The sequence below is a fragment of the Vanellus vanellus genome (assembly GCF_965231255.1).
Source record: "Vanellus vanellus genome assembly, chromosome: 4".
NCBI lineage: Eukaryota > Metazoa > Chordata > Aves > Charadriiformes > Charadriidae > Vanellus > Vanellus vanellus.
In genome coordinates this window covers 23353470-23376483 of record NC_138909.1, presented here as the reverse complement: position 1 = coordinate 23376483, position 23014 = coordinate 23353470, and the positions used below count along the sequence as shown (strand labels likewise).

The 23014-nt window shown below is 44.3% G+C and overlaps 1 protein-coding gene across 17 annotated transcripts in view; it reads right to left on the bottom strand.

Annotated features, from left to right (window-relative positions):
* ADGRL3 (adhesion G protein-coupled receptor L3) overlaps positions 1-23014 on the bottom strand; it is a gene marked incomplete at its 5' end in the record, with an annotated part of 336607 nt that overhangs the window by 96721 nt on the left and 216872 nt on the right. For 9 of the 17 annotated variants that reach the window (XM_082482753.1, XM_082482751.1, XM_082482754.1 and 6 more), the window contains 2 exons: positions 1160-1263; positions 3428-3733. In XM_082482753.1, the coding sequence (XP_082338879.1) occupies positions 1160-1263; positions 3428-3733 (410 nt within the window). The remainder of the gene's footprint in view (positions 1-1159; positions 1264-3427; positions 3734-23014) is intronic. The other 8 variants (XM_082482740.1, XM_082482755.1, XM_082482749.1 and 5 more) reach the window with 1 other exon arrangement.

Below are 23014 nucleotides of genomic sequence, written 5' to 3'. Positions count from 1 at the left end.
ATTAATCAGCTAGCTGAGCGTATGGCAGGAGAGCTGCCCACCCTCCCGCGTGGGACAGAAGGACCACAGGCTTTGTAACGGCTGTGCCATGTCACAGCAGGCCCACATTAATTGATGTCTCCCCTTGTCTTTGGGGAGGGAAAGGTAAAAATACAGATGAAGTGAGATAGGGGTGATCAGGGATGTACGTGCCAGCGATTCACAGGTTGTTGAGCCTCAGTTAAGATGGGGGACAAGGAGGAGAAAGCCAAAGAGTCTTGTCTGTAGGTCACCCCATCCCATTCACCAGTGAGCATAGGGTCTCTGGGAGTGCAGTGCTGCTACTGCACAGCAGCACAACTAGCCCACAACACTGGGACTTGCTCGCTTTGGCTAAAGGAGCGAATAAATCCCCACAAATTGCTATAATAAGGATTCAGCCCACAGACTCTGTGGCGTAAACACACATCTGGTCTCTGTTTGTAATGAAATCAGCTGAAAGCACCACTGTGCATTAATAACAAAAACATTCAACATATTGCTACCAAATAAGCTCTGCTTGTCTTGAACTTCTATTGTCACATGTTAATGCACTTTTAACACTGATAAATGATGAAGTGCTACAAAACATTCATCAAGGGACTTCAGAGTCAAAAGATACGCATTACGGCAGCATTGTTTTCTATTCCATCAGTTCTTTTACAATTTGGGCCGAACTTAAAAACAGAAAGTCAGAAGCGCAACACAAACATTTCATATTGAGCCTGCCTTTCTTTGGTAAAGATTTCTCAACTACAGGGCTTATCCTGTGCTTGTGTGGGATGAGGAAATCCCTGGCGATGCTTGAAAAGGAAAGTTTCCTTTTGCATTAAGTCGGTATTTTCCAGATGTCTACCCTCACTCTTCCTCCTTTTCTTGCCACAAACAAGAACTGTCATTCACTCTTTTTTAATTCCACTCTCCAGTCCCTCTCCCTTGCCTATCCCTCACCCTCTTTGCCTTAATTTTCATCAGATTTCTACAGTCTTGTTTTCTCTTTGGAATTCCTGGTCACTACACATGGCTCATGCTTTATGCGTGATTGTTGCTCACTTTGGGTTCCCTGTTGTGAAAACAGCCAGGTAGCTCAGGAAGGTCAGTGTGTAGACTTGGTGTCGTCAACACATGGGATGGGTTTTACCTTCTGAGTGATGTGGTTGATCCAGGGAGAAGAGCAGTTGCTGAGATCAGGTCCTTGGGGCTCCCAGATCCCATCTGGTGCAAGACATCGGAAAGTTGCAACACCTGGAAGAGGAAAGACATTGTGTTCAGTGTTATTGGTCTCATTTTGCTCCTAGGACCCCAAGCCACTTGCTTCATTTCACAATGGCGGACACCACATGCAAAGCCTGCGAGCATATTAGTGCTCAGGACCTTGGTAGGACAGTTCTGAGCAATCTCAGTGTCCTAGTCTCCTAACATCTTAGTGCTTAGGGACCATAAGGCAGAAGACCCATGAGGAAGTGCAGGGATATTATCTCCATTTTGCCAAAAAGAGGCTACAGACAGAGGACTTGGCCTCAGGCCAGGCAGGAAAGCTGCCAGGGACTAAGAAATTGAGTCTGGATCTCAAACACTGAGCCAGCACCTTGAGTGCTCTGCCCCACCGCTGGTATCCCGGGATTAGACCCTGTGCCTCTATTTCCTTGCTGCTTTATGAAGATTTTACTGCTCTGAATCATCATTAAACTATTTGGGTGTAAACACACAAAAATTTAAACTCTATGAATGCCAAGATGTAAAGCTGGGCTTTACTGTCCACCCTCAACCATCGAAGGGACTTCAGAGGAAAGTTTTGTTTGGCAAGGGCCACCCAGATCCCTGATGCAAAAGACAGCAAAGCACCTCAGGCCCTTCCAGACAAAAAGAAATGCATCCGAAATGGTGCAGTTAAAGAAATTTAAAAAGCAAGAAAGCCAGTACACTAGATTAAAGACTCTGCATCCTATAAAGTGCTCTGCCCTGCAGAGCCGAACTTTTCAGCAGAAGAGTGAATTACGGGCTAGGTCTGATGGTAGCACCGATTAAAACCAGTGAGAGTTTGCTCATGCCTTCAAAGGGAGTTGGAAGAGGCCCACTGCTAATATACCACAGCTTTTAACAAGTCACATGAATCACTGAAATTAGAGATGGGAAAGGCTTATTGCCATCCCCTATCAACAAGTTGGGTTATTTTTTTTTTCTTAGCTATTTTCATCCAGTCCTTCGCTCTTGTGCTTAGAAAAGGGCTCCCTGCATCCAGCCTTCATTTTCCTTTTTTATCTTTTCTTTCCTTTTTCACAGCTTCAGTTCAGACTATCCTTTCCCCTCTCTGGGAACCACATGATACTTTTTGCATTAATTTTACCAAGTGGGCATGTGAAAGACAGCAAAAATGCTCTTTACATATTCTCAACACTGACGTCTTTCCATGCCCCTCATACTTAACGTGTATTTATCAGTCTGACCTCACCAAATTCAAGAGAGTCAGTATTCGTACACACAGGTGTGAATGGCTCTCCAGGGCAATGGAGTGGAGAATTAACAGTCTCCTCTGCAAGCCAGATCCCTCCAGCCCTTGTTTTCAGGCAATTTCCTCCACCTTCTGATTTCTTCTTGGCAAGCGGGTCCTCAGGGCTGGACACCAAGACTAGCTTGAAAAATAAATACTTTTGGAAAACTGCATTTGTTAAAATACAGCAAACTGAACCATATGCCAAAAAACATTCTTCATTCGACTGTGTTTTAATTTGGACAGAAAATTTCCAAAAGCAACCTTTTGGAAGAAAACAACTGGGGGGAAAAGTAGAAGAAAAGGAGCAAAGTCCAATCAACAATAAACCATTTTGAAAGATTTGGCTTTGTTTTCCCCCCTGCTTTCCCTGCTGATCACACTGGTAGCTGGCTGCAGTTTGAAACTCCTGGTTTCAGGAGTTTGATCTTGGAATACCTGTGCCCCAAAACGCTGGCCACAGCCTTTGAAATGTAAACAGTGCAGCACAAGAGCTTCAAAATGTAGGTTTTGTTTATTTCCTCTGCCCTCCCCCCAAACAAGCAAAGTATCAGCCATCAACACATCAGCCAGTGAGCCCAGGGGCTACAAATACAGGCAAAAGCATTGTACATAACTTCTGGAGGCAGAAGCTCTTATAGCACATCAAGCTCAACCCCACAAGGTCATTACTTTATATTCTCCTTCAGCCAGAGCTTGGGATGCCAAAGATCCTGTACAACATGCTCAGCATACTGAGGCTTCAGCCCGGGACCAGCTGCTTGCCACACCTCACCAAGGCAATGCAGAAGGTATCAGCGTATTCCACTGATGAAAGCACGTGTGCCACAGGGGCCCATAGGCAACCTGGTTGCACACTCACAACGTCCCATGGGCACACAGAGACAGCTTGCTGTGTCCTCCTGCCCCTTGACTCACCTATCGAGCCCATGGGACATGGCTGCTTCGCCACTTGGCCCTGCCGAGTCCGAGACCACATAATATCGCGGGCTTCCATGGGGTCACAGCTCTCCGCGCCAGCAGGCGGCAGCTGGGAGGACGCGGGTGGGAGGTGCGTGGTCATTTCCTCGGGGATGTCAGCCATGGGTGATGGCGTGCTGGTGCTCCTGTTCCTCCTGCCTGAGGCCGAAGTGGTGGTGGGGCGGCCGGTGCTGCTGGTGGCCACCCGTGGCGTGGTGCTGGCAGTGGTGCTCCCTGGGCTCAGAGCCCCTGATGTCGATACTCCTGAAATAAAGGCAGACCTGATTAAAGAGAAGAAAGGAAAAAGGGACTCAAGCCTAGGTCCCAAGGATGTCCTCTCTGCTGACTGTGGTGGCCTGTGGGGTATAGTTGGAGCTACAGCTAATGCAAGGTTTGCTGCGGAGACACCTTTCAGAGAGAAGCTGGAGCACACAGCAAGAGAAGCACACAGGGGAGTAATGACCACTGGAGCGCAACCGATTTTCCAAAAGCACTAGCATCTGATGAAAATAAAGCCGCATTTTATGCCCTTACCATTTTTCTTCCTGGCATTTTAATGTAAAAATCTTATTTTCCATCTTTTAGGGAACACCTAGCACAGAAGTGCTTTTAATTTTTTAGTGTTGCTGAAGACCCAGCTGGTTTGGACAGAAAAACATTTTCCATGGTGTAATAAAAAAAAAAACAACCACACCACAAATCCATCTTCAAAACAGCAGTGCACAGAGGGATGAATGCAAGGCTGTTCTCCGGAGCAAGCCATTTTTTTTTTTTCTCAGGTTCATGCCTTGCTGCTTCTTCCCAACAGCAGTGCTGGGTCCCTTGAGCTGAAGCCCAGCCAAATCCTCGAGAGTTTAAAGCTCAACAGGCTGTTTCATTGAAAACCTGCAATGACTGGTTGAGCAGCAAGAGGTAGGGAACCTGCTTTAGAAATGCACTAACCTACCCCACATCCTGCAATACCTGCGCTAAATCCTACGTGTGGTGAATATTGAGGGATGCCCACCTTATAACTACATTATTATACCTCCTATTTAGATCAAGGTGTTGGCACAGATTGGAGCTTCACATGGATTTCTTTATGGCTTGACCTGAAATCTCAGGTGGGGAAACTGAGATAGGCTGCCTTCAATTGCTCCCCCCATCGCCCCTGCTAGACATACACAGCTTGTAAAGAAGCCTGCTTCTCCCATCTTCTTTGCCTCTCCCAAAGATAAGCACCCTCCTGCTTCTCTCAACATAACACTTTTACTTCAGTTAAATGACAGATATTCACAATTGCCCCCTCAGTCCCTGCTTGGGGAAACACTAGGGCTGTCTGGAAAAAGCAGGTAAGGAGGCTATATGAATAGGCTTCTCTGATACTGTTCTCTCTTTAATTCCCATGCCACAACATCTCCCTACCATCCCACCTCTTCCAGCACCCAAAAATCATTTGGAGTCACAGTTGCTCTATGTCCAGCAACACAAATTGGAGTTTCTACATTAAAGACAGACAAGCATGAACTCCAGCCTAACCAGAAATTGAAATTAAATGTGAGAATCATCCTGTGTCCTGGTTTGAGTGACACAGGACTAATTTCTAATGCTTGGGAAAACAGCACTTTTAGAAGACTCTAGTGTCTGAATTTGTGAAAATATGTACTTTATAGCCAGCTATGGTGCATGGGTTTCAAGGTCTCAGTGTTTTTTGAGCTTGCCATGTGCAGGGATGAGGGGGACCGAGACCCGGGCACTTGACCCAAGATGGCCAATGGGATTATTTCATAGAATCACAGAATCATAGAATGGTTTAGGTTGGAAGGGACCTTAAAGGCCATCTAGTTCCAACCCCCTTGCCATGGGCAGGGACACCTCCCACTAGACCAGGTTGCTCAAAGCCCCATCCAACCTGGCCTTAAACACCTCCAACAATGGGACATCCACAACTTCCCCAGGCAACCTGTTCCAGTGCCTCACCACCCTCAAAGTGAAAAATTTCTTCCTGATATCTAATCTAAATCTACCCTCTTCCAGTTTAAAGCCATTCCCCCTTGTCCTATCACTACATGCCCTTATATAAAGTTCTTCCCCAGCTATCCCCCTTTAGGTACTGGAAGGCTTCTATAAGATCTCCTCAGAGCCTTCTCTTCTCCAGTCTGAACAACCCCAACTCTCTCAGCCTGTCTTCATAGGAGAGGTGGTCCAGCCCTCTGATCATCTTTGTGGCCCTCCTCTGGACCTGCTCAAGCAGGTCCATGTCCTTGTTATGTTGGGGGCCCCAGAGCTGGATGCAGTATTCCAGGTGGGGTCTCACAAGAGTGGAGTAGAGGGGCAGAATCACCTCCCTTGACCTGCTGGCCACACTTCTTTTGATGCAGCCCAGGATATGGTTGGCTTTCTGGGGCTGCGATCACTCACTGCCAGCTCATGTTGAGCTTCTTGTCAATCAGCACACCCAGGTCCTTCTCCTCAGGGCTGTTCTCAATCCATTCTCTGCCCAGCCTGTATTTGTGCTTGGGATTGCCCTGACCCAGATGTAGGACCTTGCACTTGGCCTGTTGAACTTCATGACGTTGGTTTGGGCCCATCTCTCCCGCCTGTATTACATATCAGGAACATCACATTCAATACAAATTAGAAAGTTTGCTGTGAAGTGCTCTCTCTCCCTTGATGGTGGTGATCCAGAGAACTTCTTGTACCAGTGCCAGACCCCTGAGGCCCTCCCTTCCTCCTGAAGCAGTAGCACTGACAGCGTCTGACATTTGCTGTCTAATGCTGGGAGTGCACAGCTTCTCACCGACAGAATTGGCTGAGTATAATCTTTGTACATTTTATATTGGTATCAGGATCAATATTGGTTCTTTAGTGCTATTAATGTTAATTATCTAATCTTATTCTACTAAATTTATAGAATCATAGACCCATAGAATTGCCTAGGTTGGAAGAAACCCTTGGGATCATCAAGTCCAACCATCTACCCTACTCTACAAAGTTCTCCCCTACACCATATCCCCCAACATATCTCCAATTCGTTTATATTTCAACTCCTGGCTTTCCTTGTTTTTCCCCTGATTCCCCTTCCCGTGTGGGGAGGGGTCATCATGTGATAGAATCATCATCTAAACAACAATAAACTATTGTGGGTTTTCTCAAACGATAATACCCTGTCATTATGAGGAGCAGCCTCTTAACTATCCAGCTGTGTGAGCAGGCTCAGCCCGCAAGCTCCTGAGAGCAGAGACTGTCCTCTCTTCTAGGTCCAGTGAAGCAGACCACGCTAACTATTTGTGCAATATGAGTTATTAATCTATAATGATATTGCTGTTACTGGAGTTCATTCAAGTCAACCTATTTCAAGCCTAGAGATGCCTGCTTTTAGTGCAAAATAAGAGGTTTTTTTATTATTCTGAAAGGGGTTTTTTTTGGTTATTTAAGTAATTTAAGCCCATGCTGCTGTGAGCAATTCTCCTGCCCCAGAGTAATCAATAATGTGGAAGTTGAAGCACATGCTTGCTCTGGTTTTAGGTAATTTTACTCCAAGCCTGAGACATCCTCTCCTCAAACTTTAAAACTCAGTAGCACCATAAATGTAATTTTCTGAGGGATCAGTATTTTTCAAAAAAAAATGTTCAGTTTAAAATTCCCAGTTCTACTGTTCCTCAGAAAACAGGGTTATCTTCATCTCCCAGTCTCCAAAAAGGTAAACAATAGCACAACAGGCACTAAACCACCTGAGCACCAGGACACTGATCTCAAATCAGGTCTCCCAAGCTCATTGATCACATTTTCCAGCCTTATCGTGCCACCTCCCTTCCACTATAAGCCCTGAGTTTGAATGAACTCAAAAAAAATACAACGCAAAATCCTGCAGACATTGACAGATTTCTTCTAGTTTCTGCTCAAAGCTGTGCTAGATCACCAAGCAATGATTTCCATCTGATGTTACAGGAAGGATTAAAATTTGTAGAGAACTTCAGCAAATTATCTGCTTTTACTACAGCAGGTCTTGCCATGAGCATGTATTTTATTTCTTTGTAACAACGATTAGCCTGGTAGATAACAGCCTGCAGAAAATATCCCATTTACTCATGCAATAACAAGTTATTTTCCATTTGCAAAATGACCTATGCCATGCAGTACAGGCACACAGGTACCAAGTAGATATAGCAGATGCAGTTTCAAAGCCAAAACTAGCAAATCTTTGTCTCTGTCTACTCTGTCGGGGGCTGTCCTGAGGAGTCCTGTTCCGCTGAGACCCCAGACGAAGATGAAGTCAAGTCAATAGATGAGTTTGCCTTAGTTGATGAGGACTGGGTCAGAGACCAGTTAAGCAACCTGGACATCCATAAATCAATGGGTCCAAATGGGATGCACCCGCAGGTGCTGAAGGAGCTGTCTGAAGTCATTGCTGGACCACTCTCCACCATCTTTACCAAGTCTTGGGAAACGGGCGAGGTGCCTGAGGACTGGAGGAAAGCAAATGTCACTCCAGTCTTCAAAAAGGGCAAGAAGGAGGACCCGGGTAACTATAGACCAGTCACCCTCACCTCCATCCCTGGGAAACTGATGGAACAGCTTATCCTTGGTGCCCTCTCAAGGCATGTCAAGGATAAGAGGGTTATTAGGGGCAGTCAGCATGGCTTTTCCAAGGGGAAGTCATGCTTGACCAACCTCATAGCCTTTTATGAGGAAATAACGAGGTGGATGGATGATGGCAGAGCGGTAGATGTGGTCTACCTTGACTTCAGTAAAGCATTTGACACGGTCTCCCACAGCATCCTCATGGCTAAACTGAGGAAGTGTGGACTGGATGATCGGATAATTAGGTGGACTGCGAACTGGCTGAAGGAGAGAAGCCAGAGAGTCGTAGTCAATGGGGCAGAGTCCAGTTGGAGGCCGGTAACCAGTGGAGTGCCTCAAGGGTCGGTACTGGGGCCCATATTATTCAATATATTCATCAATGATTTAGATGAGGGAATTGAGTGTACTATCAGCAAGTTTGCTGATGACACTAAGCTAGGAGGAGTGGCTGACACGCCAGAGGGCTGTGCTGCCATCCAGAGAGACTTGGACAGGCTGGAGATTTGGGCAGGGAATAACTTCATGAAATACAACAAGGGAAAGTGTAGGGTCCTACATCCGGGCAGAAACAACCCCAGGTTCCAGTATAGGATGGGGAGCTACCTGTTAGAGAGCAGTGTAGAGGAAAGGGACCTGGGGGTCCTGGTGGACAGCAGGATGACCATGAGCCAGCACTGTGCCCTTGTGGCCAAGAAGGCCAATGGCATCCTGGGCTGTATTAGAAGGGGGGTGGTTAGCAGATCGAGAGAGGTCCTCCTTCCCCTCTACTCTGCCCTGGTGAGACCGCATCTGGAATATTGTGTCCAGTTCTGGGCCCCTCAGTTCAAGAAGGACAGAGAGCTGCTGGAGAGAGTCCAGCGTAGGGCAACTAAGATGATTAAGGGAGTGGAGCATCTCCCTTATGAGGAAAGACTGAGGGAGCTGGGTCTCTTTAGTTTGGAGAAGAGGAGACTGAGGGGTGATCTTATTAGCGTTTATAAATATATAAAGGGGGAATGTCATGAGGATGGAGCCAGGCTCTTCTCAGTAGCAACCAATGATAGGACAAGGGGTAATGGATTCAAGCTGGAACACAAGAGGTTCCACTTAAATTTGAGAAGAATCTTCTTCTCAGCGAGGGTGACAGAGCACTGGAACAGGCTGCCCAGGGAGGTTGTGGAGTCTCCTTCTCTGGAGACATTCAAAACTCGCCTGGACGCCTTCCTGTGCAACCTCATCTAGGTGTTCCTGCTCCGACAGGGGGATTGGACTAGATGATCTTTTGAGGTCCCTTCCAATCCCTAGCATACTGTGATACTGTGATATCCCCTTAAAATCATTCTTACAGCCATTTGTGAGCATATAGAACTGAGCACCCATGAGCTCCCCTTGATTCACACACAGGGGTGCTGCATTTTTGCGCCTAGTTTTCATTGACAATCTTGAATATCTCATGTTGTTTTTGGAATGGCTCTGGCAAGTTTACTGTAGCAGCTAGGCACAAGGCATTTTCCTTTAGCCATAAAAAATTTAGTTGGTTTTATCTTTCATGAACCCCTTGGCAGTAGTGTCAAAATCTCTTTGAGGGCTTGCTCTTCCAACTTTTTTCTTGTTTAACTGGGCTTTCTTGTTGCTTTTCAAAATAAACACCTCTGCCATTTGCATAGGACAAATTATAAGAAGACATAAAAGAGCTGCCTCGAAGTGGCCTAACTGTGTGAGATGGATGGGATACCACTGAACTCAGTTCAAAGGTCTGATTATTCAATGAGTCAGTTTGGTAATGAGCTCCAGTGAACATGATCACCATGCTAACACCACCCAGTTTCACCAGCCCCAGGCAGTATCACTTGCTGATTTGCAACTGTGTGCTTTAAAACAAAGTTAATTGGTAAGAAGGGAAAGAAGAAGAGATCAGGGTCATTTACATATAAATGATTCTCAAATCCAAGCAAAACCACGAAGAGACTGCAACCTGTGCAAAATTACTTAAATCCTACTGCACAGAACAGAGATCAAACCTCCAGATTAACTCAGACTGCCAATAAACCGTGAATTTTTAAGTCAGGGAAAAGCAGCATTGCAGTATCGCTTTAACAGAGGGATTTTTCAGATAATACTTCATAATACAATCTTTGCTCATAGACAAGCAGTAACCTTTAAAAATCATCAACACTATTACAACTACAAAATCTTGATTATTTTATTTTTACTACTTGTTTGTACCATGCGTAGCCATATCAAGAGTTTAAAGACAGCTTTTGGGTAAGACTCAGTTTTTACTCCTAGGCTTCAAATCCAAGACTTCAATCCCATGAAGCACAGTGTTGAGATAGGTATTTTTACAGTGCTCCCAAGAAAGCAAACTGCAGCAAACCTCTTCCCCAAAAACACCCCAAAGCGATACTTCACTTTTTTCTTCCTTGCTGTCGTGGTTTGGCCTCAGCCAGCAACAAAGAACCACGCAGCCGCTAGCTCGACTCCCACAGCCGTGGGAAAAATCGGCAGAAAAGGGCAAAACTCGTGGCTTGAAATAGTGTAAGTTAACAGAATAGACAAAGGGAAGAAGAAAGAAAAACAATAACACCGGTAAAGGAATATAAGAACGCGATTACAGTACCACCGCAAAGCGCACCGACCGGACGCCCGCAGCCCGCAGCCCGCAGCCCGCAGCCCGCAGCCCGCAGCCCGCAGCCCGCAGCCCGCAGCCCGCAGCCCGCAGCCCGCAGCCCGCAGCCCGCAGCCCGCCCCCGAGTGGCTACTAACTCCCTCTCCCCGGCTAGCGCCTCTTATAGCGGGGCATGGGTCACGTGGTATGGAATACGTGACTCCCCTGCCGGCTCCTTGGGGAAATTAACCCCATCCTTGCCGGAACCAGGACACTTGCTTTATCTAGAAAGCTGGTACTAGTAGCAGAAGACTAAGTTTTGCCATCTTTCAGACTAGAGCTGCAACTATAAAAAAAACCTCAAAACATTTCCAGCGTCCACAGGGGAGTAATTGCAACTCCCAGAGGAGCCTCTCTCTACTCCTGGCACATCAAGTAGCAAGAATAAGAAATGGTTAGTTTTTTCCCTTCTTCCTTTTATTTCCCAACCTTTACAGAGAGCTCAGGTCTCTGGAGAAGGAATTTTGGAAGGAAAATCATAGTGGAAGGATTTGCTTATAGCGAAAAATCCTAAATAAATAGGGGTCTGGCTCCCCTCCCCCATTTTTTTCTTTTCACCTTTCATAGAATCATAGAATGGTTTAGGTTGGAAGGGACCTTAAAGATCATCTTGTTCCAACCCCCCTGCCATAGGCAGAGACACCTCCCACTAGACAGGTTGCTCAAAGCCCCATCCAACCTGGCCTTGAACACTTCCAGTAAATGGGCATCAACAAATTCTCTGGGCAATCTCTTCCAGTGCCTCACCACTCTCATAGTGAAAAATTTCTTCTGAGTATCTAATCTAAATTTACCCTCTTGCAGTTTGAAACCATTACCCCTCATCCTATCACTAGATGCCCTTGTAACAAGTCCCTCTCCAGCCTTCTTGTAGGCCCCCTTCAGATACTGGAAAGCTGCTATAAGGTCTCCCCGGAGCCTTCTCTTCTCCAGACTGAACAACCTCAACTCTCTCAGCCTGTCTTCATAGGAGAGGTGGTCCAGCCGTCTTTGTGGCCCTTGTCTGGACCCGCTCCAACAGGTCCATATCCTTCTTATGTTGGGGGCTCCAGAGCTGGATGCAATATTCTAGGTGGGGTCTCAAGAGTGTGGAGTAGAGGGAAAGAATCACCTCCCTCGACCTGCCAGCCACACTTCTTCTGATGCCACCCAGGATACGGTTGGCCTTCTGGGCTGTGAGCACACATTGCCAGGGCATGTGGAGCTTCTCATCAACCAACACCCCCAAGTTCTTCTCCTCAGGGCTGCTCTCAATCCATTCTCCGCTGAGCCTGTATTTGTGCACGGGGTTGCCATGGGATTTCCTGGACTAACAAGACAAATGCATAACTGGCCTAAGACCAGTGCTTTGTATCTGCCACCAGGAAAATCCACCACACATGTCACCTTACCTTCTGCTCTTCTCACCTCCTCCTGGTGTTCCCAGACCTAGGAGACTGCTTTTCCAGATGCCTCTGACTAGTGTTCTTGCAAGCAAGATTGCAAGCAAGGCTATTTACAATCACTACCAAGCTACCTTTTCTCTCATTTTTTTTTCCTTTGGCACCTAAGTATCCAACCTATGACCTCATGTACTCAATAACTGAAAACACTTTTTAAGAGATGTTATGTGTTTTCTGTCCCGTGAATGCAGATAACTGGGTGCCCCTTGAGCAAAAATTGCAGACAAGATTTCCTGGGTGAAGTTTGCTGGCTTTTGCTAGGTAACAGATGACAGAAGACATCCATCAAGCCCCCCCCACCCTGGGGGCTGCAATCCAAAGGTTTAGCCTGATGGCTATGTGCTACAAGCCAACGTTCACTCACGTAATTGGAAGGAGAGGCTGCACTCCAAGTTTCATGCGTCAGGTCCAAGCAAACCATGATGAGTTTACTCTCTGTTGAGTTTTGCATTCCCAAGCCTGATGCTCAAGCAGACATGCCGGGGTGCCAGTGGCCAAGAGCCTGTACCTGCTCTCTGCGCTGCAGCTGGTGCAATGCTCAAGCAACCAAAGCACAACTAATCCGAGTGGTTCAACATCTTCAGGAGGATACAGCAACTCAAGTGCCCTCTTGAGCACGTCCAGGCTGCATTCACAATTATTTATGCATGTTGCTGCCGTGCTAAGACAAATGGAACATTGCTGGTTTCTGAAAGGCTGCGAGAAACACAAAACCTGAAGGTCCCTCCCTCCTTCCCTCCCTCTCTCCCTCCCTCTCTGCTAGTTTTTCCCTTTTCATATTTGGCAATGACATCCTTTGCTTATAGCATCCCCTTTTATCATTTCTTCTGCTACTGAAAGATGGTGCAAGTTGTATTTACATAGCAAACAAGAAGGTTTAGGCACATCTTGAAAGAAGCAGCACAAAAAACCCCAAACCTAATACAGCTGGACGATTATATCACAGCTGTTTTTCTCTTCCCTGTCACATAAATGCATGTCATAGGAATTAGTTTTCTTCAGGCATTTTCAAACGCATTTCAGAACATTTCTTCTGAAACTCCCTAGAATAAAATATTATTTGAAAGTAAATATATTGCCATTTTCTTTTGCCTTTTTTTTTGGGTGGCTTTTCACCAAACTCCCTGTAAGGTAGCAGAAAAGAATGACTGAAATCAAGGAGCACCTAGGTTGAGCCTTGCACACCTGGTACCATCCGTAAGAGCTGCGTAAGCAGGTATCCATCAACCCAGTCATTAAGACACTGGTTGATTGCAATGTTATACTGAGTCCACACTGCAAAAGACATCACCCTGCAAAACCATCTCATGTTGGGTGTCTGCTGGAAGACCAAAAGCCACATGCTAGTGCCACCCAGGAGCCAAAGAATCAACAAGGTGAGATTAGCCCCTATATTACAAACAGCTCCTTCCATGTGTTTGAGAGAAATTATGATTTATTTTTACTGCAGGCGAAGGCCAAGCAGGCCTCACATCAAACATCTGAACAGCTGTCCCCTGTGCTCACACATGCCATTATTTGGGGAAGCTGAGCCAGAATCGTGTGTGAACATAAAAGTTCACACACTGCTTTTTGGAGGGGTTGGAGTTGTGATTTTTGTTGTTGGAGCTTTATGGAGTGAGACTGACAAAAGGCTTATAAAAACTGTTGGTGGGAAGAAAAGATCAGATATGCGATTGCCCCAGAGTGTTCAACACGACCCATTTCTCTTCAACAACACAACTGCATGTAGTCCTGCGCCCTGAAAAAACTCATACGAAGTATTATACATAGATACATATCTCTTCTTTTTCCTCCCTCTTACCTAATGTCTGAAATAGCAGAGGAGGATGATGATGCATCTGAGAGAAGAAAGGTCCATTCCCTTGTGGACTGCTGCCAAATGGAAGAACCCTTTCTGGATTTTTTTTTCCACCTCTTCCAGTTGGGGATCAGTTTTTGTGCCCCAGGCTACTCTGCCCACATGTGACTGTTCTTCTGGGCCTTGGCAGATGTTGCGATGGATATAGGCCAAATGTTGAGTTCCCTGTAGTAGGAGGAAACCTACAGCTGTGGTCCAAGACATGGTGCAAACTCAGCTGTTTCAATGCACTTCAAGCTGGAATCACTTAACGCACTGGTTTTTTTCCTCTGAATCTCCGTTTGAGCATTTAACATCAAACAACAAAGAATGAGAGCTGAAGTGTGCAAAATCATCGCAACAGGCTCAAGTCCAGTCTGCCCCAACTCTTCCTTTCTCACTGCACCACAACTCTCAGCAAGACAATTAATACATTCAAAGCAGTCACCACATGGGACTAATTTCCAACAGGCAAAAAATATGTCTACCAAAGCCCTTTTGAATCAAAACTTAACATTTCTGACAATGATCAACTGTTCACTACAAGTACTGGATTGCTATGGAAAGGTCGTTTTGTCAAAAACATTCTAGTTATTATTGCAAACTTCCAGGTTTTGCCTGAAAAAATAAGAACCCGAACAGCAGCCTGGCTGTTTTTTGGTGAAATACCAACTTTTATGCTTTCATGGGGCTTTTTTTTTTTTGTGTGTGTGTGAGTGCTTAATACTTTTTCTGGCTCCAAAAAGCTCTTAGTGTCCGATTCCCAATGTAGTTGCATTTGAATAAAAGCAACTACTTTTTTCTTTTCTTCTTTTCCTTTCTGACCCATTCTTCTCCAGGAAATTACTGGATCCCACTTAAAATGTGTAACTTCAGAGACATCAGACAATGTTTTAACTGTCATTGGCACTGGGTTACAGCACATCAGCATATCTAGCAATACTAGGAAGTTAAGCGGTACAGCACATGAGCATCAGCTGTTGTCTTCATCATAGTCCTCTTCTATCAAGAGACAGTTCCTAAAGTCTTAGCTCTGTTTTTCTACCCAGGTCCTCTGCTAAATCCACCTTTGTGAACCTCTCGTACCCTTTGGCGCCCATTCAAAGAAGGCACTAATGCCATATTGCTCTTTCCAGACTTTGCAACTGATTCTGAATGTTCAAGCAGAAATTTAACTGGACCACCATGTGCAAGACATAAAAATTGAGCATTTTTTTCAACATCACGCTGTAATGCTTTTAGAAATGCAGATGAACTATGCCCATAGGAGGCCTCGTAAACAGGGAAAGATTACAGAAGAGCTGATCTAATAGACAGTAGATCCTGACTTATTATAAATGGACTAATCTAATAGGTTTGAGAGCAGTTCAAGAGCTATTTTTAGGCAATCTAGCCTCAAATTGCTCTATTTCTCAAAAATATCATCAGATGTGGCTGCAGTTATTTTGAATTTCTGGATTTGAACACAAAATCTCACTACTATTTTTCTTCAGTCCACATTATTTCACATGGGGGGAGGAAGCATACAATCTCTTTTTAAGGGCACACCAGCTGCATATTATTACAGAATGTATGGAGTGAACTTCTAACCTCCTAAACAATTTCTGTCCCCTGGCGTGATTCACATCCATCAGACCCAGTGGTGCAGATCTTACGCACTGTCTTCCAAGCTGAATCCTTCATACTCTATTAAAGAGAAACCCGGTAGGAATTCCCCAGTAATCCATTGTTAGAGAAATCACTTTTGATTTCAGTAACAGGTGCTGTCAGTTTTTCATTCAGACCATGTTAGAGCATAGACACGTGAGCACTACACTTATAGCTTCAAGAAATTTACAGATGCTGAGATTGCTAGGTTTGGTGTTTTGTTTTGTTTTGTTTTTTTACCTCTTAATTAAAACATGTATACATTTTATCCATGCAAGCTGAAACATACCTTTTAGTTTCTATGCAGAACAAGCACATGCATAGCTGCTAAGAGGGAAAACAATTTTTCAGGTCCGTTTGGCAACAGATGTTGCTTCATCTAATGTGCGTTTCCTGCCTTTTGCCTGCACTTCTGCATCTTTAATTGAACAACTTGCATGCGCTCTGCAGAGGCAATGCCAGATGGAGCCGGTCCTTCTCCAGCAGTTCTCCACCTCTGCATTTCCGATGAATGGAAGCAAGTGCAGGAGTCATAAAATGACTATTCACGCCCTAGCATTTTCTGATCTATCCAATCAACGCAAAGAGCCCTTCCGAGGGCCAAAGGCAGTCAGCTTATAACACTATCATATCAGCATATAACACATCAATATTTCTTCAGTTGCAAGCTACGAACACAACTTTAATAAGAGAAAACTATCATCTTCAAATACTCTCTGTTCATCTGTGCGTGTAATATCTCCAATCCAGATGTTAGTCAGCAAGATGGCCAATTGCATTCAGATAAATGCCTTGGACTCTTTTAAACATATCATAATCTGCCTGTGAAATGGCTGGATGGTTGCTTTCCAATTTGTGAAATGGTTCAAATGCTGTAAATAAAAAAGAAATTGGACAGCTTTCAAAAGGACAGATTAGACTGTTCAATTCTCAGTGATTCTGTGCTTCTAAACTACACTCCTGTGATCTCCGTATTAATATTTAAAACCTGATTGTGTTATGCTGTTATCTTAAGGAAGAGGGCATAGTACAAACAAACCCAAGGAGACAACACACTGGAACTACAAGAAAGCAGCTCCCTGGCCCTGCAGCACACATGTGTGCAAGAGGCGTGGGGGAGAGGTTGGTGGAAAGCCACCTGGCCGTGCTTCCCCCTGTCTGGTTTGGCAGATTAAAATCACAAAGGCTGCTTTTTTTTTGCATTTACTCTGCATCTCCCCTTACACCACGTGTGCTGTCCCTTGATCCCAGCGGCTCTGAGGCTCCGGGTTTGAGGTCCCACCTGGTTTCGTGTACCATTGCTGGGCTTCCAAATCAGCCCCGATGCCCAGTGTTTTAAGTGCAAACACACTCTGTGGGTGGGCTGGTCAACTGAACCAAAGAGAGGAAACGGAATAAAACGCAAAATATCAAAGGTGGAGTTAGGGTTGCTTATATCCTTCTTTCTCTAACCTATGTTAGGCTTGACTTTATTAGTATGCAGGTCATTCTGCATTCCCATACATGAATCGGGAGACTTGAAAGCAGGGTCTGCTGTCTGTACAGTAGATGTTATACCCATAGTGTACTTTTAGCATCTTCTAGAGCAACAGGAATGACAAACTTGCCAGCAGAAGCTCACCTTTTGTTTTTCACCAAACCCATCTATTTTCTCCTCTTGCTACAACCCACTGGTTATTTCAAACCTGAATCAAAAAACCAAATCCTCTTCCAAAGCTGCCAAAGTGATTTCTCTCTACAGGGCACTTGCTCCACTCAGTCTCTGACTGCATTGGTTTCTATGTTATTTATTTATTCTATTTATTCTTGCTCCTATGAGAAAACCAGCCTGAACTATGGAGAGAGCTGACCATTGAAACCAGCAGAAATAGGGAAATGCTGAGAAAGGCTGTCTTTTCTCATCCTTTGAGCATGCTTTGGTGCACCTTGGATGGGCTGTCAAGACCCCTCCTGTAAATCAGAGGGCAGGCACAGCCTTGGCCTCTCGGCCACATCTCATTTTGGAGCTGTGATTAGTTCAACCCTCTCCCCAAACTTGCCTGTGGTTACTTTCTGCCCCTGGGGTGACAGATGGAAGGGAGGGAGGGAACAAGCTTGTGCTAAACAGAAAATATCTTTCACATAAGCCAATTCTAAGAAGCTGACAAAACTCCATTGTAAGAATATCAATATTCAGCTACTTTCAGAAATAAAGCAGTTTCCCTGAAAAACCATAAAATGCTGTTTAGCTCCCTTCCAAAACTCTTTATTACTTATGTAGAAACATCAATATTTTGTAAAGCTCAATTCTAATAGCTGTATTCATGTTGGCTCAGGGATCTGCCTAAATAATGCTTAACTACAGGACTGGCATCTAAATTTGTTTTATAGATATCTGATGTTCTGTGGAGGGCTTTAACAATGAGAGCACCATTAATATTAGGAAAAACACATTTCCTACAGCAAAGTGGATTTATAACAAATAAACAAACTGTGCAATATACAGAGGGTTTTAAAGTGAAATGAACTGGGTAACACTTTCAAGGATATCGTGTTTTCATACTAGACTTCCATACTTATAGACACAGGAAACTTGGTACACTATCAAGTTCACGCTGATGTCCTAATGCCTAAGCCTGGTGTGCAAGCATTCCTCAACCATGTCCTGGAGGCTATGTTTTTGTTGAGGCAGGACACTGGGGTGCTGGTAGTGATGCTGAATATGCATTCATATGCCTCAGTGTCTCAAGGAGATGGCAAAGACCTCCAGCCTGAAAGCTCCAGGGCTGGACGCATTGTCATGGCTAGCCATCTCAGTTGAAAAGTCACAGCAGAAGGCTGAGAGGTAGGAAGGAACAGCATCCAAAAATCAGAAAAGGAGGTTTAACCTAACTTGTTTGGCTCTGCACCATTAAGGGCTACCAGCTCTTGCACAGTCAGCTTTGGCAGAGAAGTAGTTTCAAACTCTTACCTGAAGGGTTGATAACAAGATGATAATACATAAGCCCAAGGTGGAAAAACCTTCAACGCTGATTTCTAGCTTTACATCTGTCAGCTTTCAGATTATTCTTGTTAATGGCTAGTTCAGATGAGCACATTGCAACGTAAGGATGTTTTTGCTTGTGAAGCGGAGGAATATACCCATTGACCTTGTAGGACATTGAATTGGACTCACAGAAAAGAAAGACATAAAAAAAAAAACTACAGGAAAGTGAATACTAGTGCTGAAAAGCAATATATTTTGGGTCATAACTGTATGCCTGCCTCCCCAGGTTTGGCATGCAGTTTTGCATGTAGTCTGGTGCTAAAGTTTATGTGCCATTGGGAATTACTGGTCCAAACCAGAGGCATCAAATGCACAGAGGACATCCAGGTGCTGCTGTGCCAGAATAGGGATTTTCCATAATGTACTCTTGACCTGGAAGCCTAAACTCCACCTGATCCACTTGGGCTACCAACAAAGTCATTGTTGATCCCCATGAGAACCAGCAGAATCTGAGGAACTTGGAAAATGGTAAAGAAAAGCAGATAGGATGACACGGAAGTGAAAAAAAGTAAATCGTATCCTTTAGAGATTTTTAAGTTGTGTAATCTCCTTGCCTTTGTATAATGTATACATCCATAATATTAAATACCTGATGTCACTGCAAAGCATAGCTGTGATACTTTGAACAAAAGAATCATGTCTCTTCTAAGGGGAAAAAAAAAAAAAAGATACATATATACAATGTGAAAAAAGTAGAGAGAGAGGAGAGATGAGAGAAAGTCCAACCTGGTCACATGCACATATCTTAAAAAATATACCTGCTGTCTAGCTAAATGTGAATGTATCTTCATATAATTGCAAGTCAAGAGCATAACAGAAAAACAGGAGAAAAGAAAAAAAAAAAGTCAAGCAATTTGTATCCAGTTCTGAAACACAGAAGACAGCCTTATAAACTACTATGTTACTTTAAGCACAGGATAAAACTACTGCTACAATACAGGGCTAAAGAGCTGCTGTATGTTTCTAGCACACAGCCTAAACCTCATTTTACAGCTCTCACAGGTAACATGAAACAAATGCACCAGTATACAGTGACTATTAATTTTCCCCCTCTTCAGCATCAAATATGTTGAAAAGTTTTTGTTTTGTAAACTTTTCACAGAAGAACTTTTAGCACGTGTGTTGAGACCTGTAATGTTATCAGCTTTGAGCCTTTCACATTCCATGCATGCATCAAGAAATTTCATCAATTTGCAGAGAAGTATACTAGCTTTTCTAGTCATTGAAGTGCTTTACAGGTACTGAAAACCTCAAAATCCCTAATATTTTACATTATCCAGCCAGAACTCTCATTTTATAATAATGCTAACCCAAAATCTAGCTCACTTATGTCATCAAAAGCAACTCTTCTTCCATTATCTTAAATGTAAATGAGAAAAACCATGCAGCTGAAGCAGACAGAATAATTTATAATGAGAGGAAATCTGTCAGGCCAGGAATATTAAAAAAAAAAAAAAAACAGAGCATAACACTGCACTCATTTGGAATTGAAGGCAATAATAGACTTTCTAGTATGGTAGTTAGGCTCAAGATGGGAAGCAAGGAAGAAGGTAATCTGTGATAGACCCTAGTGGTCAGCACTAAGCAAGTCAAGAAATGTTTAAACCTTCAAATAAATATTAGACCTTTTTTGGTTTTTTGGTTTTGGCTTTTTTTTTTTTTTTAGAGGCTAGAGCCTGACTGACCATTGATCAGAGACACAGGGTTCACTGGCATGCCAACCTGGAGCCACTCAGCGAAATAGAAATTACAAGTGTAAGAACTACAGTGGTAAGCAGCTCTCCCGCTCTGTTCAGCTGCCGTGAAGATTGTTCTAAGGCAGAGAAAAATGTGACTTTGCTTGAAGAGAGAGAAAAACAGAGAGATTTGACTTGGGAATCTGAGTCAGCCAGTCTACAGACAGGAAAATTTGCCTGAGACTTGACGTGCTCTTTGGAGATGCCTCACAACACTGACAACAGCAGGAGCCTGTAGATTCCTACAACACCATTGCATTCACTGTATCAACATTTCCATGTCTGAGTCTCAGCGCGATATCGTGCCACTCAACAGCAAGCAACTTCTGACTTTGTCTCCTGAAAAATGCAGTGCCTCTTACAGCCAATCTCTGGGGCACAAGAGAAACCACAAGCTTGTCAACTATTTGCTCACCTTTCCTTGAGGTGGTTAGTTTGTGCTGGGAAAGGCTTAAGCCTTTCCATGGATAACCAGAAAATCCAGAACTACAGTATAGATACTAAGAACAGGCTGGTGGGGAGAGGCAGGGGAAAACTCTACCCCAACCAGACTACCCCATGTCCTTATTTCCTTCTCCTCCTGCAGAGGACATCGTTCATCACAGTCCACAACATACTCCTGGAAGGAGCCAAGACGTGCCAAGAATTATAGTAAAACAAGAGGAGGATGGGGAAAGCTTTGATCCTGCTGTGTTATTGTATGAGGAAATTACTGGCTAATGCAAAAAAAATGAGCCCTTCTCTTGATCCAGGTTATTCCCAAGGAATCTCCATCTGCAAAGTCTGAAGCTCAGACAATGTATTGTACCGAAGGGACCACTTTTGCCATCTTCTGCGCCAAGCTCGGCATGTCCACAGTACATTTCTGAATACAACATACAACTACCTAATCCTCTTGGCAGCAGTCACTCGTACAAGGTCAGTCCCTCTGGCCTACAAGATGCCTTTCCATATTAAGCTGTTATTTTCCCTTATTAAACTTCATATTTGAGCTAAAACAGTGACACTGATTCAGTTAAACCATTGCTGTCTGCATCTCTTGTTCAGAGCAGAGCGCACAGAAATCTTATAGACACTGAGGTGCCTGGTCAAACAGGCTCCAGTGAGGCAATGGGTTGTAACTAAGGGAGATGCAACTTTATTTCAGCAACATGCATCATTTCCAGCTCAAGGGACAGCAATGCAAATTATGCTTCCCGGCTGGGATTTTGTTATCAGTAATAGCAAAGCACATCCTGTACTGAAAAGACTCAAGAGCATCTCTAAGAGCAGCCTACAAGACACTGGTACCTATCAGGGCATGCTGAACTGACACTTATTTGCCATACACGGCTTTCAGTCCACCGGCAGCTGCTGTTTTGGGTAGGGATGGGGATGTTTGCTCCCGAGAGAAGCTACTATTCACTGCCATTAACCACCGTTGAAGGAAAAGGTGGAGATAAGGAGAAAAATCAGCTCTTGAGCCAGCCAACTTTTAAACATGAGCAAGCACTCACTGGATAGATAGCACATCTTACTAAGCAACTTAAGCTGAATATAGTCTAGTAGAAAGGAAATTTTAGGCGTGTGCAAAGAAAACCAAATAAAAGACATAAGGAAGGAACGAATCTAAAAGCAGATATTAGACTTCTTTTCTCTCCTGCACTCCGAGCAAATAGTGTTCAAGGATGTTTGACAATCTGTTTGCCAGCTGAAGTGTGCAGGATTCCAATAACAACGTAACAGAAAATTATGTGTCCGTTTCTTTCAAGCTGAGGCAAGTCCATGCTGTTGTGTTGGCCTAAATGAAAAACAAAACCATGGCAGAATTGACCCAGGCCAGCCTGAGAGTATGCTGAATGAGATCATAGAATTATAGAATGGTTTAAGTTGGAAGGGACCTTGAAGATGACCTAGTTCCAACCCCCCTGCCATGGGCAGGGACACCTCCCACTAAACCAGGTTACTCAAAGCCCCATCCAACCTGGCCTTGAACACCTGGAGGTGTGGGATGGGGCACCCACAACTTCCCTGGGCAATTTGTTCCAGTGCCTCACTACCCTCATCATGAAAAATCACTTCCTTATATCTAATCTAAATCTATTGTCTTCCAGTTTGAAGCCATTATCCCTCATCCTACCACTACATGCACTTGTAAGAAGTCCCTCTCCAGCTTTCTTGTAGGCAAAGCTGCGTAACAAGGGAAAGAGGATGCAGAGGGTGTAAAATGAGATTAAGACAACCACAAGGACCAACCTGGCTTAACAATTCCTTCCTCCTACAATTAATATTGAGTTGGGCCTTTCTAGGTTCCTTTTTCCTTTTTGATAGTATCTAAATCTTAAAGCCCAGCCCGGCCAGCTGAAAGCAGTAGGAGCTAAGCCAGTGTCACTGAACAGTTTTGCTTCGGAGACAATTTCTCTGCAGGGATCCTCCAAGTGGGAAATGTAATGTTAGATTGCCTTCATACGGCAACAGAAACATTGCAATGGTCATGCCGAGACCTCACAGGTGATAGGATTCCTTGCTATAATTCCAGCCTAACATTCAGAGATCCCCCAGTCTGCCTCTTACCCAGATTCCTCTCCCTGCACATCGAATAAAATCTCATTCACGTGGAACCTGCATTACAGCTCTCTGGGCAGGGTGCTGGTTCATCTCCACTA